At 40.5% G+C, this 16,351-nt stretch overlaps 1 protein-coding gene across 2 annotated transcripts; it reads left to right on the top strand.

Moving 5' to 3' along the window:
* Positions 1–279: 279 nt before the first annotated feature.
* LOC147198047 (ras-related protein M-Ras) lies at positions 280–16,247 on the top strand. Of its 2 annotated transcripts, XM_086123838.1 has the most exons (7): positions 280–408; positions 5,967–6,217; positions 7,900–8,053; positions 10,208–10,307; positions 10,441–10,520; positions 10,615–10,692; positions 16,161–16,247. In XM_086123838.1, exons 2-7 carry the CDS (start codon positions 6,025–6,027, stop codon positions 16,213–16,215), a joined length of 660 nt encoding a protein of 219 aa, XP_085979964.1. In that variant the 5' UTR covers positions 280–408; positions 5,967–6,024; the 3' UTR covers positions 16,216–16,247. The 2 variants fall into 2 exon arrangements, with proteins under 2 accessions (XP_085979964.1, XP_085979965.1); XM_086123839.1 differs by having other exon boundaries at positions 10,615–16,247.
* Positions 16,248–16,351: the final 104 nt, after the last annotated feature.

Genomic DNA, 16,351 nt, shown 5'->3' with positions numbered 1-16,351 from the left:
ATCCCTTTAATGACTTACGGAGCAGTCCATTTCATCTGAAGGGGAGTTGTGCCGCGATTTGCGGAGATGTTACACGTATAACATAAGAAACGGCATGGGAAGAAAGTCAGCACGCTCTTTGCGATGTTTTGGTTCACACATAAACAATACTGAGTTGGTAAAGGAGTTCTTCAAGTAGTTCTGAGTGTTGGGCAAAAAAATGCTGTTCACCCCTTTCGGGCTACTCTATTAATAGCATCAGCTGTTGCAATACAAAAATGAGCTACTCGACGTATTGTTCCGCAGATGTGGGAAGCCCGACTGCGGCGCGAGGGCGGCGGCGTGGAGCCAAGACGGACGGAAAATGACAATTAGGTTGTCTTCAGGGCTTTTCTAAAAAAATATTGTTCATCAGAGGAACATCTAACGGTAAGTGGCTGGGTTGCCAAGGAAAAAGACAGAGGGTGATAGACGTATGTTATCGCGGATGAATTTTGCGTTCAGTTCCTGTAATATTAGGTGTATAAACTGTTCTTTAAGTGCCACTGATGTAGGAATAACTACTCGTCAAATGACAGTGCTTGTGATCGTTGCGGCACGTTTCGCTTCTCGTTTAGACTCAGGACCGTGTGCCGTTTTATGCTGCAAACTTGAGAACGACGAAGCCATTTATATGTGGTACTGTATTCTTGGGCGGTTGCGATAGGGCTTCACTACGTGGCCGAATAAAGAGCCGCACAGCACGGGGCCTCGGCGGTGTGTGCAAGGTTTTGTCATTGACAATCAGTGGGGAAAATGCTACTCTTTGCCCCTCCTGCATTTTAAGGAATCCTCGCACACCCACCTCTCCACCCAATGCATCAACGGTGTTGAGCCACTGAATAGGCACACAGGCTGGCGAACCTCTGTGCAAAGCGAACAGTGAGATTCTTGTTGTGTTTAATCATAGGATGAGATCATTCGGAAGCAACAGTCAGCAGAGACATGCACGCGCGCACACACTTACGCGCGCGAGTGCACACACGCACACTACTCTGCTCAGGATGATGGTAATGATGGTCAACATTAAGGTTCATTCATTCTGTATTATTGATTTGCCTAGTGGTTGGAACATCTGTGTCACAGTCAAGATTTCCTGGGTTCGAATCTCAGTTCAGGTTTTCCTCGATGGAGTTTGCATGTTCTCCCTATTCGTGCGTGGGATGATTTGAGTAGTCTAAAAGGTGTAAATGTGTGCGTGAATGGATGTTGATGATCAATGTGCACTAGCATGTGCTTCAGAGCATTCATTATGTAATGATCAAGCCTAACTACAATATCTTTGTCAAACCAGAATTGAAACATCTCCAAAAACAATGACGTTGCTGATTTTTTTTCTGAAACATCATGATTTAAACAACACATGATAAATCTATATTGCACAAATTATCATCATCTCAGGGGGCAATAGTTATTTTAAAAATGAATAATAATACACCCACTGGCAACCCTCATCTCCTCACTATGACCAACATCCACATACCAAGTAAATACCAGAGCGCATAGTGCAGGGGTCTCAAAGTCAATTTACAGTGTGTGGGGGGCTGCTGGAGTAGGGTCTCTGGCAGGTTTTAAAAAAGGTGTGATTGGGACTGAGTGACAGGATATTTTTTCCTTCAACTTCATGTCATTTCAGAATTTTGTTTCAACCAATAATTCAATGTGGCCAACTTGTCAACAGCACTGCCGAAAGCTTTCATGAGTCTGAGCTGTTCATCCAGAAGTGATTAAACATAAAAGGCAATAACACGACAATAAAAGTGGGAGCAGCGCTAAAGTTAAAATGTGATGTCAAGTAGGGGGCCGCAAAATATCATGTTGCGGGCTGCAAATGGCCGCTGTGACCTGAGTTTGAGACTCTTGCTGTAGTACTGTATATAGATATACAACTAGCTCTTGGACTTGTACTCAAAATCCACATTCGCGCCTCGTTTACTGTTGAAGCAGAGAGTCCCAAATCAACCCGAACGAGGTACTAATTGTACTTTAGCGGAAAAACACACGATCGTCCAAAAAATGAAAAATCCAATTTAATCCTAATGGTAACTGGAGTGCACTTTTATAATGTTCTATCTCCACCATATGTTGCCAAAAGCATTTTATCAAGCCTCATATTTTTTGAAAACTCATGAGTGTTAACCAATGAGCTATAACAGCTGCGTCAACCTACAGAACAGTTTTCCTTTTTACTTTAAAATAACTGCAACCTCCAGGATCCCTTGCCGTACACTGGCCTACGTCACTTTTGTTAAAAGTTTTAAATCCATCTGTGTTCTGTTATACCAGCTAGCTAGCAATAAGCTAACCCAGGAAAGCTGATTTCTCCGGTCGAACTCCCATGTTTAAAAACTGACTTCGCGCTAGGATGGCTAACAGCGAACTAATAAGGGAGGCCTGCCTTGATGGGCGTGAATGACTGATTGCTTAACAGTTTCATTTAATGATCATTAGGCGGCTAAACGTTCCGATACACATGCAAATACCTTCGTCTGTTGCTCTCAAAGAGCACACCTCACACGACGCTCTGCATACTCCACAAACGTACATACCGTATTTTCACGCCCACACGGCACACCGTATTGCATCTCTAATCGCATCATCAAATATTTGCGCAGAGCCCTAATTCAGAACATGAGGTAGCTCCACCGTTCGGTTTTGTTTACATATTTACTAAATTGATTTAAAGGTCAAATGTACACCATCACTTCGGTCTGAAAAGCACAACGGCTGATAGCAAGAAAGGCTCCGTTTCATCCCCATATGTACAGTATAGTAAAATTATCCCCAGCAGTATTTTATGAAACATGATTGTGTGTACGACAAATGATTTTCCTCTGTGACAGCCATCCATATGTGACTGGATCAGGGGGCTTTGGCTCCGAAATTCTCCACCTACTGCTCATATTGACTGGCAGGTTTTCGAAAGGAAGGAAACATCTTCCTTCCCTCCATTGTGCAGGCCAGGATAAAATGGCCGGTTGCCAGCTGACAGCTGCTTCCCGGTCGCCCATAAGCTTACTCACATGCATGCAAATCTGTGTGGGCGCACATCAGTGAAAGGCCAAATAAGGTATCGATTAATTACTGAGATTGGTTAGCCCAATATTTTCCCCAAATTTGTATTTTAACACCGAAAGACCTGTCATAAGGTCTTTTGGTAGTAACTAATGCCTATCAGATCTTGGGAGATTTCTGATTCTAATCTGCAGGTGTCTGATTTCCTGCATTTACCGCCCACTTCTTTTTATGTTGCCATGACACAAAATCGAATATTCACTTATTAGCCAAAAATCCGCATTATGTCACTTGAACAATGTAACGTATGACTTTTAAACTGCATGTGTTATAAGCAAAAAGGCTGACTAGTCCAGCAGCATCAAGTCATCTTCACACCCTCATCTTGCCTTGGCTCGCCTCCTACTCATTCTTTTTGGCACTCTCTCCCACACTGTGGCCCGCTGTTATGTGAGCATTCTGCCATAATAGCACGATTGAGTGACATATTGAAGATTCGGTGTCATCACTCACAGATTGATTGCGAACACATGGTTCTCCAGACTGCACATATGCGACCATTTCTGCAGATAAGTGTCGGACGCATGCAGAGTGTTGATACATGACCGTATTAAGTTGCACACAAAAAGGTCCAAACAACAACCACATTGCGAGGTTGATAAATAGTTTTGAAATGCAACATCAGAGGGGAGGGGAAATGAGAAAGGTTGGCGTTAACCAGAATAGCAGTAACCATGGTTGCGGAACAAGCTGCGTTTGCTTCTCATGTGCGTGTTGACTCCCTAAACTTGTTAACCACGAGCTTCAAACGGAGGGGTGAACGGAACACTGAAGCACCCTTGATTACATCTCTGCGGCAACAGGAGAAAAACGAATGTGAATGTCAAGTTCAGAGTTGTTTTGTTTCACCTTCAGCCAACTGAGCTAAACCCTGCCAGCTAATCAGCTATTTGCCTGCTCTCACATTCTGCCCAGTTTTGTTTACTTTAGTCTTATAAATAGACAAGATGATCTTGAATTGCCTGTTTTTTTTTGGAGGGATGGGCTCGGAGACAGATTCACTTCTTCCAGCTTGAAGTGGCTAAAACTTTTGGTGAAGATCTTCACACTGAAAAAAAGTGCTATTTTACAATTTCAATGAAAGGGAGTTACCAAAAGCTGGAAAAACACAACTATGGTGCAAGAAATGTCAACAGCCTGGCCTTGGCAGAGGTCTGTGCTCGACTGAGTGCCATGCTACAGGACAAGGTGTTCTCTGTTGGTGACAAGGTTTTGTTCCTACAACGGCAACAAAAACCCAAACATTTTGCAAAAAGACAAACACCACAAAGTTTTCCTGCAGCTTTAGTGGCATATATTTGTGTATTCATTGTTGGCAAATTTACACATCTCCTTCGACATTCATTTTCTGATGATGATCATTTCCATTAATATCAGTAAAGGATGATTTAAGACAATGGCTACATTTTTGTATCTCTTATAACCCCAAACCCTTTTATCATAGCATGAGTACCTCCTCATATGTGTGGATGATTCTCCAAAAGTAGAAGGCAACACAACTAATTAATAAACAATTTGATCTCATCAACTTAATTTTAACATTTAATCATCAGGCATTGTCTTCCTTTTAACCGAAATTACAAAAAAAAGCCTTAAAAATAATTATGTAATAAATTATAAAAAATATATCAAAATCAATAAACCCGTGTTTTGTTCAATATAATTAATTCCTATAATATTAACCATGCACACCTTGAAACAAGAATTCAATATTTAATTATCAGCAAAAAAAAAAACACTACCCCCCCTCCCCCCGAAAAGAAATAAAAGCCCACATATCATTTATTGTTGGGCTTATAAAATTCCAGAGCATATTTACTTATCATTCATCCATCCATCCATTTTTTAAATCTGCTTAACTTCAAAAGGGTCGCAGGCATGCTCGATCCTATCCCAGCCGTCTTCGGGCAGTAGGCGGGGGACACCCTGAACTGGTTGCCAGCCAATCACAACCATTCGCACTCACTCTCACACCTTGGGACAATTGAAAGTGTTCCATTAACCTGGCGTGCATGCTTTTGGAATGTGGTAGGAAACCACAGTACCCAGAAAAAACCCCACACAGGCATTGGGAGAACATGCAAACTCCACACAGGAAAGCTGGAACCAGAATCGAACCCTGCACCTCTACACTGTGAGGCAGACAGGCTACCCAGTCGTCCACCGTGCCACCGACTTATCAGCTTTGAAATAAAATATTAAATTGCACTCCGAGTTGAGCGCTGTTACAACCTCAGCACGTTACAGTATTTGTAGGGACTGCCGTGACCTGTAGTTTGTTCCTGCGCCTTGTTGCACCTTCACTTGCCAAGGGTGACTGTTGACCATGCAAGGGAACATTACTGGGGAACAAAGATCATAAAGTTCGCACCCACCGTGGGAAAAGGAAAAGGAAACAAGATACTGCTCTGACTACGGTGCACCTAACTGGTTCCACCTAGAATTCACTGGCGGACCAAGCGGTCTTGTATTTACGACTTGTATTTAACAATTCTTTCATATATTTAGAAGACTACTGCAAAGGTTCAAGCTTTGGCTCTCAAACAATGGGAAAATGTTTAATCTTTGTCGGCCAGCTTTCATCACAACGGCAGTTACGGAGTCACTAGAATAGAAATGAAACAAAGGGCTGCATTTACAGTAAAGGCCTTTTGTGGGTTGCCACTGGGAGCCCCTGGTGGGATAAAAAGCATAAGCCACAGAAAGCACTCTAGGCTGGCTAATGCAGTATCACTCCGTTTAGCTTCATGCCGTTTCGTCTTTCTTCCCAAATTTCGACCGATCTTAGCTGTAATCACAAAGCAGTCGGGTTAAAAAAATAATAATAGAAATGTCTCAACTCAAGAGTCTTCTCTCTGTGTCTTCCATCACAGACCAGTGCCAAACACGAGCCGCCTTCCCACCTTTCAACTCCGTGGTTGTGGGGTAGCCATGGCGACCAGCGCTGTGCCAAGCGACAACCTGCCAACGTACAAGCTGGTGGTGGTGGGAGACGGCGGCGTCGGCAAGAGCGCGCTCACCATCCAGTTTTTCCAGAAGATTTTTGTGCCAGACTATGATCCCACCATAGAGGACTCCTACCTTAAACACACCGAGATCGACGGACAGTGGGCCATACTGGATGGTGAGTGCAAGTTGGAGTACGTCGGGAAAACCCACGCAAGCGGCGAGAACACGCAAACTATAGGGGTGTTCACACGGCAAGATTTTGTCCGGTGCTATGCCAGGGCTGCCCCAGTAGAGCGTTCACACGTGCAAATTAGCTCCGGCGTAGTCCCGGAAAACAGCTTACACCGGGCCAAATTTGATCCACCTCAGGGAGGTGGTTTAAAAATTTGCTCCAGAGCAAATGCTTGTTAGCGAAGCAGCACCGATGTAAATTTGCACGTGTGAACGCAACTGGGTTAAATTTGCTCCAGAGCGAATGCTTGTGAAGAGTTTACGTACGGCGAGAACGCGTTGCTTTCGCGCTCTGTCGGACTTCCGTCATGTGTTTGTTTAATAACGACACAAGACTTGGCTGGTAACATCTTTCCTTTTGTAGGAGACTGGACTGTCTTGGAGTTGTTTGTGTAGTTTGTTCCTTTGTTGTGTGTCCACAACCCCCCCGCCGCCCCCCATATAATTTATTTTGTGATTTCCTCTCTTGATTTTCTGTTTGGCGCATTACGTATTTGCTTTTCTGAGTGTCATTGAAGTCATCGTTGATTTACGTTTTCGGGGGCGGTCACTCTCGAGCAGAAGGCACGGAGACCGAGAAGGAGAAGGACGTGCCTGTCCAGTAGTCGCTTGAGTTGTGTATACGTTTTAAAAAGAACCAACACGACAGCTCATTTGTTTTCTGTCGTTTTGCTCCGCTGCAGAAACTGCCGTGTGAACGCAAGTGGGGCTGCACCGACGCTGTGCCGGTGCAGACACGCTCAGCGGCTTTGTACGTGTGAACGCTCCACACAACTTGCTGCGGTGCAAAATATATCGCAACAAAATACATCGGAGCGGCGCCGGAGCAAATGTGTGCCGTGTGAACACCCCTTATGTGTGATAGGGCATGAGCCAAGATCTAAACCCCGAACCTGTTGACTGAGAGGCAGATGTACTAACTACTAGTACACTGTGCTGTCCTGCTCCATTTGGATGCTTCTAAAAAAAGGGTGCTCAGTTCCCAGTTTATTATGCAACTTGCTACATGTGAATTAGTGGCAAAAGTCACCTATTCACTGTTTTTGATCTCAGGCGAAAGCATTATCTGTAAAAGAAGTACTTTGGCGCTATCTTGTGGCATCTTGGTGATAGCAAACTTTCCTGTAGTAATGAGCGGAGCTACTTGTAATCATTGAAGCACCAAACAACATTTACAGGATGCCTTAATCTCCAACCACTTTCAAGCTACAACCTTTTGCAATTGTGATATTCAAAATGAATATGTTAACGGTTTTGTTAAGCGCTTTGTTACAGCTGCCGCTGTTGTGAAAGCGCTATATAAATCAGCATGTATTGTATTGTATAATATTGTATTGAAAAAAAAACTGCCGCCTAAAGGGTTAAGATCAAAACGAAAGCCATGTAAAACCATTAAACCTCCAGGTTTATGATTGCTAATATCAGAGATTTGGGATGTAGATCAATGTAATCCGATATTGGTGTTTTTGCTGACATCTGATCAGACACCCCGAGACTTTTTTTAATGTGTTCCTTGACTACGATCATTTTTACAATTTATAGCATTAAAATAAATAGGGAAAGAGTCTAATTTTTGGTGTGTGTTTTATTGTGGGGGTTTTTTCGTGCAAATGTATACCCACCCAGTGCTGGACACAGCCGGTCAAGAGGAGTTCAGTGCCATGAGGGAGCAGTACATGAGGACAGGAGACGGCTTCCTCATTGTCTTCTCGGTGACGGACAAGGCCAGTTTTGAACACGTTGACCGCTTTCATCAGCTAATACTGCGGGTCAAAGACAGGTTAGAAGACATCCCAAAACACAATTTTTTGCTGCATTTTTATTTTATAATTCGTGTGTCATTCAGTAGCAGGATTTTCGTAGATAATAGTATAAATACACATAAGGTACCACATGTTTCAAAACCTTTTCTCTTGTCCCAGTTGTTGTTTTATAAAAATCATAACCACTTTGACTTCCGCTGAATAGCATCAGTGTGGTTGAGCTTCGCATGCTCAGCAGAAATGTTGGCGGGCGGCGTTGTCCTCTCAGTGTGACAGTCATCAGAGGACTTCTTCCTTTGATTTAGAAGTGCACTGCCGTTGGAGCAAAATGTACGACTTGTTTCTAAATCTCTTTAACTGTGACCAACAGCCACCCCAAAAACGGACATCGTAGGAAAGAGGAAGTGAAACCAAACGCATTGTCTGTTCAATATTAAGCTGCACTCGATTCCCTCCGGAAAATAGAAGTCTGATGAAATATGCCGTGGCGCTTCAAACTCTGATTTAGTAGAATTTCAAATGCAAAATTCCCAAGAAGATCAATTATATTTGGAACCCGATTTGAAACCCGAGTCCGAACACTACTGTCCTGTGCATCAGCGGTCCCCAACCTTTAATGCCCCACCGACCGGTTTAATGTCAGACAATATTTTCAGGGACGGCCTTTAAGGTGTGCCGGATAAATAGAACAAAATAATATGATATGACCTGCATGAAAACGGAGGTATTTTCTAAACATAATAATAATAAACACGAATCATTACACGAGGAACGTCTTATCTGGCCGCAACACTCTCTGGTTGCTATGGTACCACCTAAGCGTGCCTTCAAAATAAAATAAAAAGGAAATACAAAGTGCCTGAAAAATACGACTCCCCTTTGCCGCATATGATGCAGGGCCGGCTTGGTGCGTGGGAATATCCCACGTACTTTATGTATTTTATGCAGGACTCCTTATACTGCCTTTTAAATGTAGCCTTCTTTTTCTTGAAAGTCATAGGCTCTTTTTCTGTCTCCTGACTGGGCCTTTTCCCCTTCCCAAAGACGTTTGTATTTTACTGATTTTGCTATCTCCTGAGTTTCATTTTAGCAGTAACCTATCACGTGACCGAAAACCATGCGTCAAGAGTGACACACTGTAGGTGGATGTAACAGAGAATCCGATAATTTTTCAAAATAAAAGATCTTTCAGATTCCGAAATGAATAAAATGGAAGTAATGTAAGTTATTCATTTTTTTTCTGTGTGGCCCGGGACCCAATGACCCACAGACCGGTAGCGGTCCGGGGGTTGGGGAACACTGCTGTACGTGATAAGTTACACAAGTGGAAGCACAAGTTAACCATTGTTAAAAACAGTGACACATGATAAGGATGTGTAAAAAGCGATACTTCATGATGGATCTCATCTTTTAATGTTAAAAGCCACACAAATGTAAAATGAAAGTAACTGCAAATGTATTGCAATATAACACAAACATGACACTGTCCCTAGCGGAGAAGCTAACATAGCAGTCTAAATCTTGACTCAGTGTTCCTTCTCTTCAAAAGGATGGCACTCAATTCCCGGTTAAATCCACTGCAAATTCGTTTTCTTTCAATCCTGCTCTATTTTCAGAAGGTGTCCCTAAAAGCGAAAATGCACATGTGAAAGCAAAAACTTGCAAAGGGCTAACAGTTTGATACACACTTCTTCAATTTAAAAAAAGGCTCAAATTACCTTTCAGTATATGATTAATAATTGATGATATTCTTCAACGTGAAGACACCAATCACGTTAATGATTTAACAAGGTAGGAAACAGATACTGTAAATGTCAATATCGAACGCTATTTCTCAAAATCTCCGGGTTTGCATTTTCAAATGATTATTTCTACAGCTATAGCTGTAAATCACATTGTTCCAACACTGGTGAGGTGGTCCGCGGGCTACAGGGGGGCTACTCTGGAAATTACACTCATTGAAAATATGTACTGCGATTGGCTGCCAACCGACTCAGGGTGTCCCCCGCCTAATGCCCGAAGACTGCTGGGATAGGCTCCAGCACCCCCCGCGACCCTAGTGGGGATGAAGCGGTTCGGATGATGAATGAATGAAAATATGTACAATGAAGGCGTTTTACAAGCTTTTAAAGTGTCGAACAGCTTTCTGATTTGCTGTAACGTCCTCACAGGGAGGCTTTTCCGATGGTGCTGGTGGCAAACAAGGTGGACCTGGTCCATTTGAGAAAGATCACCACTGAGCAGGGCCAAGAGATGGCTGCAAAACATAATGTAAGTCAATACACCTGGAACAATACATGAAAGTATTTGTAGAAATTAGCCAGTATGCCAACAAGAACCATTAGAGAGCTCTGTCCCCCCTCCCCCCAAATCTATTATCTAAATCTAAATCTATTTTGTTTAGATAACATACATTGAAACCAGTGCCAAGGATCCTCCAATGAATGTGGACAAGGCCTTTCACGAGCTCGTCCGTGTCATAAGGTAATAACTATTTACTTGACACAAAAATACGCTCCACTTGCACTTTCTGAATTTAGGTCAATCTTAAATCAGCGTTGTTTTTTTTTTCTTTTAGACAACAAGTCCCCGAACGAAACCAGAAGAAGAAGAAGAAGATGAAATGGAGGGCAGAACGATCGACGGGTTCTCACAGGTTCCGCTGCATCATATTGTGACCTCTTTCCTCCACAATCAATTCCCACATAACCCACACAAATACCTTTTTTGGTTGTCAGGGAACTAACTCCCCAGTAGTCCATGCACTACTGGCGCACAAAAAAAAAGGGAGACAAATGGGAGGAGGTCTTTTGCCTCCATTTTCCCATGAAGGATTTTAATGTCCCCGTTAATACGAAACCAGAAGTACTGACGTGTTTATTTGGTGTCATCTTTACTGTGTTCTCCAATGTGAAAGAAGGAAAGAAAACAAAGATGGCCCAAAATCACATGGCCAAAAAAAAGTGAAGATGTGTTTGTTTTTACCGGTAATCACCCGCCATCCCGGAGGAGAAGAGCATCTGTTGGGGGTTGGCGGTTTTTGATTCTGTGGACGTCAGCGTGGAAAGAAATGGAAAATTACGAAACATGAACAAATGGTTGTTTTGAGACGTCGTCGAAGGGTGACGGAAGAATGTGCCGCAACGAGCGGAGAAAAGCGTAATGTTTTACCCGTGAACTTTGTATCGTGTACGACAACATTGAAATATTGTCATTGGAAATGGAAGGTTGCTCCAATCCACTTGTTGATGCCAAAAACGGTTCAGGCCAACAACTCAAAAAGAAAATCTTTTCTCAAAAGGGAAAGCGACGGGATATCAGTAAAAAACTTTGAAACTGCATCCATGCCACTTAGAAAAGAAAAAAAAAGGTCAATTATGGGGGGAAGTCATTAAGTTATGAGAATCAAGTATTAATGAGAAAAAAAGAAGAACCCAACAAAATGTATACAAAGGCCAAAAGCATTTACAATGATGCTTTTAGTTCCTTAATTCACTCTTAAAAACACTTCTTTTCTTTGTATGGGTTTTGGAAAATAACTTTTCCTTACATGATATTTTTCTCTTTATTTTAACATTTCTCATTCCTGTATTTATTACTTTATTAAATTACTTTTTTTTCCTCATATTACAACTCATCCTCATATCGACTTTTTGCCATGTGATTTTTTTTAAATTGAGCTTGTTTTTCAAACTGCTTTTATTTTTTTGTAAAATTGACATCTGCTAACACTTTACTCTCTGAAAATGTTTACTTTACAGTTTGTAATATCACAATTTAACAAATGACATTTTCAATATGATTTTTTACAAAAAATATTTTTTTCCCATGATATTCAAACTTTATTGTCATGTATTTTTTTTAACTTTTTACCCCAAATATTACAACTGTATTCTTTAAATTACGATTTGCAATATTCAAGGAATATTACCGTAAGCATTTTTTAACCTGTTAAATCAGATTATAGTTTTGTAAACGTGCGACTGTTCTTAGTATTACTTTAGTGTCAGACAATGTGTATTTCCTTCTGTAAAATATGTCCGTATGTAAAAGAAAAACGTAAGCGTTTGTGTAATTTGACTTTATGTGCATCTTTTTGTAAAATTATTTCCCATTTTTTGAAAATCTAATTTTTTCATAATTTTTTGTCATCGTCATCACTAACCTAAAATTAGGACTAAGCAGTAAAATCATTGTGCTTTTCCCTCATAATGCTCAAATGGTATTTTTTGTAACATTACCACCTTATTCTCAAAAAGATTGTGACTTTATATCTAGCGTCTGTAATTCTTTGTTTTTTTCCCCTCTCTCTCACTGTGGTCCCAGTAATACTTCTTGGTAGATCATTTCTATTGTGAATAGAAAATTCACCATCTAATTTTTGGGTGTTTCTTCACAATGAATGTGAATACAAGTTATGATCTTAACATTGGTGGTGGACGCTTGAAATGCCAAACTAATATGATCTGACTTTTCTGTTGTCATGTGGGAGCTTTGCAAACCAATGAATTCAGGTTCATCTTGTAAGACCAATCACGCTCGGCGAAGGGACAGCACATGTTGAAATTGGAGCCCTGCGACTAGTACGATGAGATTTTTAAAAGGCTATACCTCCATGAGGCAATATGACGTCAAAATACGACAATGATTTTACTTAAGCAGTGAAACATTCAAGGACAGGTTGAAGGGGAATGTACAATTGAATAACCTATGAAATGGCTTGTACTGTTAACGCATTATAACAAACCATTTTGGCAAATGATTGCCTGAATGAATTTTGTCTATCAAAGGAATACATTTTTGCACTTTCAATGTGACATCGGACTTTCCTATAGGCATACGAGAAATTAAATGGTCCAAACGGTTTGGAAGATGTATTTTAGAAGAAGAAGAAAAAAAAAAGCATTAGTATTGTAGCTCCGTCCGTGTCTGGGGTATGCCTGTGGTATTCGTAAAGGCTGGGAATGAGACCAAATGTGTACTTGAGGTATTCAAAGGGAAACAAAAACAAAGTGAATGGCACGCAGTCACCTCGGAATAAAACGGTCTTGATCAACATTGGACATTAAAGGGATGTGATAAAGACTGAAAAAGGAAGCCAGTCACTCTTAAAATTGAATGTGTGTCGTGACAATGTTGCATTATGAAAGTTTGATACCATTTTGTATTATTGATATGAAAATGTGTGTGCGTGCTTTTTTTTTTTTTAAAACAATAATTTATTGATGTTTGATACCTCAATGTGTCCTAGAACTGGACAAGAAAAAAAAACATCCCCTAACCTTTTTTTCTTTCTTTTTATGGGACTTCAAAATGGGTTCTAGGCTTTTTTAGCTCAATAGCCACGTGAAAAGGTTTATCTTGTCAATATTATATTTATTTGCTGCGAGAGGATCAAATCCAAGAGTAAATGCGATTTGGATGAAGATCACATCAATACAGTATTTGTCTGTCTGAGCTAGCAGATGGTTAGCTTAGCTTGGCAGCAAAGCTAGCAACTGTTAACTTTCCAAAATTCAAATTATCAGCCACCAAAAAGCATGTATGGCCTGCTCACTAAAATGTGACCAAGTATCCTTTGCTATGCCAAGTTATGTTCGGCTTTCGAGCCCTAATGCTATGCTAAACAACTACTTCTTGGTCATATATTAAGGAACTACTTTTTCCGCGGTTATGCTAAGCTAACTACTTCTGGTCCTTGTATGCATATTTAGCCCTTGTGCTATTTTTTTTAAACTCCTCAATATTAAGCAACTGTTTCTGTCTCTTATGTTAAGTGAAGCAAATCTTTCTTGCCATTGCTTTACGTTAGTGTTGTTTTTTTGTTTTTCTAAACAACTGTTTCTTGCTTATAATGTTAAGGAACTACTCTAAGCTCTTATGCTATACTATCTGCTTAACCATTTCTAATATCAGCAAGTATTTTTTGTTTGTTTGGGGGGGGGGGGCGCTAATAATGTGCCAAACAATTGTTTCTGGCCCCTATGCTAAGTGAAGAAATTATTCCTAGCATTTATACTATTCTAATATTTTTTTAAATAACTCTTATGCCACTCTTCAACTAAATAACCTTTTCTTGTTCTTATACTATGTTAAGGACGTATTTTCTGCCTTTATTTAAGCTAAGCAACTGTTTTTTGTTTGTTAGTTATAATGCTACCCGAGCATTTCTTACCCCTATTGTTAAATACTTCACCGCCATTAACGGGTATACTCATCAATTAGGTTTTTCCAACTGGTGGGAGAGGGTCTGATGCTGCTCCACTGCAAATATCAAAGCTTGGAGCAACTTTACTGACACACAACTGCCAGTAGATGGCAGCGATGTAACATTTTAGATTTGACATCAGCCCAGTTTGTGAGTACGCATCAGATATTATGAGTGAAAAAATGGCTCGCGCAGGTCGTAAGTTAGAGTAGGTCAAATTTCGGCAGACACTAGAACAGGTATTGTACATGTACAGTATTCACATTAGCAGAGGTTTGTGTGTCATGAATATGACAAAAGTACAACAAAGATCTTGAATGTATGAACAGGATTACAGTTGCCATGTAAGGAGCCGGTAAATACAAGCCCATCACTGACGTGCCATCTGGTGAATTAGCATCACTCACCAAGCATATATACTGAATTGGTAAATACATGATCATTTTGCTGTCAAACCCCATTCCTAAATGTTTATATTGCTGGTTTATAGAATGAAACAATACTGTGGGTCTTGAAATATCAGCCAAATTATTCCAAAATGGCCGGCAGTGAATGAGTTTTGAAGTGTTTTTTGTTTTTGTTTTGTTTTATGATGCTATCCTAAGATACTGTTTTTTGACCTTAATCTCTTTTTCGTTTGCCCTAGCGTTGTGCAATTTTTTTTCCTGCTCCTAATGTTGAGTGAAGCAACTGTTTCAAACCATTGTGCTATGCTCAGCAGCGGTTTCCTTTCCTCTTTTTATTTATTTACCTACTTACTGACTTTTATGCTACCCTTATGTTATGATTACTGTTTCTAGCCCTTTTGCGAAGCCAAGCAGCTCATCTTACTCTAATGCTATGCTAGTAACGTGTTTCTGGAGCTTATGTTGACCTTAGGTACAGTTTTTCCCCCCTTGTGCTATGATAAAAACACCTGTTTTTCGAAGCAACTGTTATTTTTATTTTTAGCTCAAATTTTACATTGATGTTGCGCTGAACAACTGTTCCTTGTCTAATGCTATGCCAAGCAGCTGTTTCTAACTCGATGCAATCAAACTGTTTCTGGACCTTTTGCTGAGCTAAAGTAGGCTACAATTTGGAACACTTATGCTACAAAAACAAAACGTTGCCCAAATGCTGAGCGAAGCAATCATTTCTAGCCTTGGTGCTAAGTGAAGCAACTGTTTGGAGCCATTTTGCTGTGCTAAGCAACTGTTTTGGTCAAGTAACTAACTAACCATTTCTTGAGCTAATGAAGTGCTACGGTGCAATTTCTCAGCAGAATGTGATGCCAACCTAACTCCCCCCACCAACCCCCTTATGCTAAGCTAAACTACTATTTTAGCTATTTTATAAAACCAAACTATTATGGAGCTTCAGAAAATTATACGGAGTGCTTGCTTTTTCCCCACATTTTGTGTCACGTCATAAATTGGTTCCTCCTACACCCCATAATGACAACATGGAGCGTTTTTGACCAGTTATTTTTTTTAAAATCACCTGTATTTTTGATGGGGGGAAAAAAAATAAGTGCATAACTAAAATAACGAAATGTGTGAAGAGTGCTGTAAACTTTCTCAGTGCACTGTAACAAGTGTTTTATTTTGGACCCTTTTCTCATTGCATTTTAGCTGTTACAATAAAATAAAATAAAATCTGCTGTTTGTTAATGAATGTCTGGCCAGACCAAATACAAAACGCTGAAGGTGAATAAAGTGTTGTCAAAACCCTGAATGTTATGTGAGTTAAATCAAGCACTTTGTTGTTACATATTTTGAAACATATTTGACAAATAAAGCTTTTTTGGGGGGGGGGGGGGGGTGTCTCCGAAACCAGTGTCATTTTGTAAAGGCCCGTCGTCATGTTTTACATTTGGGAGTTGTGACACTGTGTAGTTATAAATGTTTTTTGTTTGTTTGTTTGTTTTTGTACAGATCATTTGGTCATCTGACTGAGGAGCTAGTCGAGGTGCAAACGGTGCCTTTTTAATCTAGCCTTACAATAAAAATATCACGACTCAACACTGACTCCATTATTTTATTTCATCCCTCGTGTTGAATTAACCTGCATCAGCTCGTCTCACTTCAGATACTGCACGTTTGGTTTAGTGAACAGATGTGAACAT

The sequence above is a fragment of the Hippocampus guttulatus genome, chromosome 11 (genome assembly GCF_054856545.1).
Source record: "Hippocampus guttulatus isolate MCC_2025c chromosome 11, RoL_Hgut_1.0, whole genome shotgun sequence".
Classification (NCBI taxonomy): Eukaryota; Metazoa; Chordata; class Actinopteri; order Syngnathiformes; family Syngnathidae; genus Hippocampus; species Hippocampus guttulatus.
This window is presented reverse-complemented; position numbering and strand designations above follow the sequence as displayed.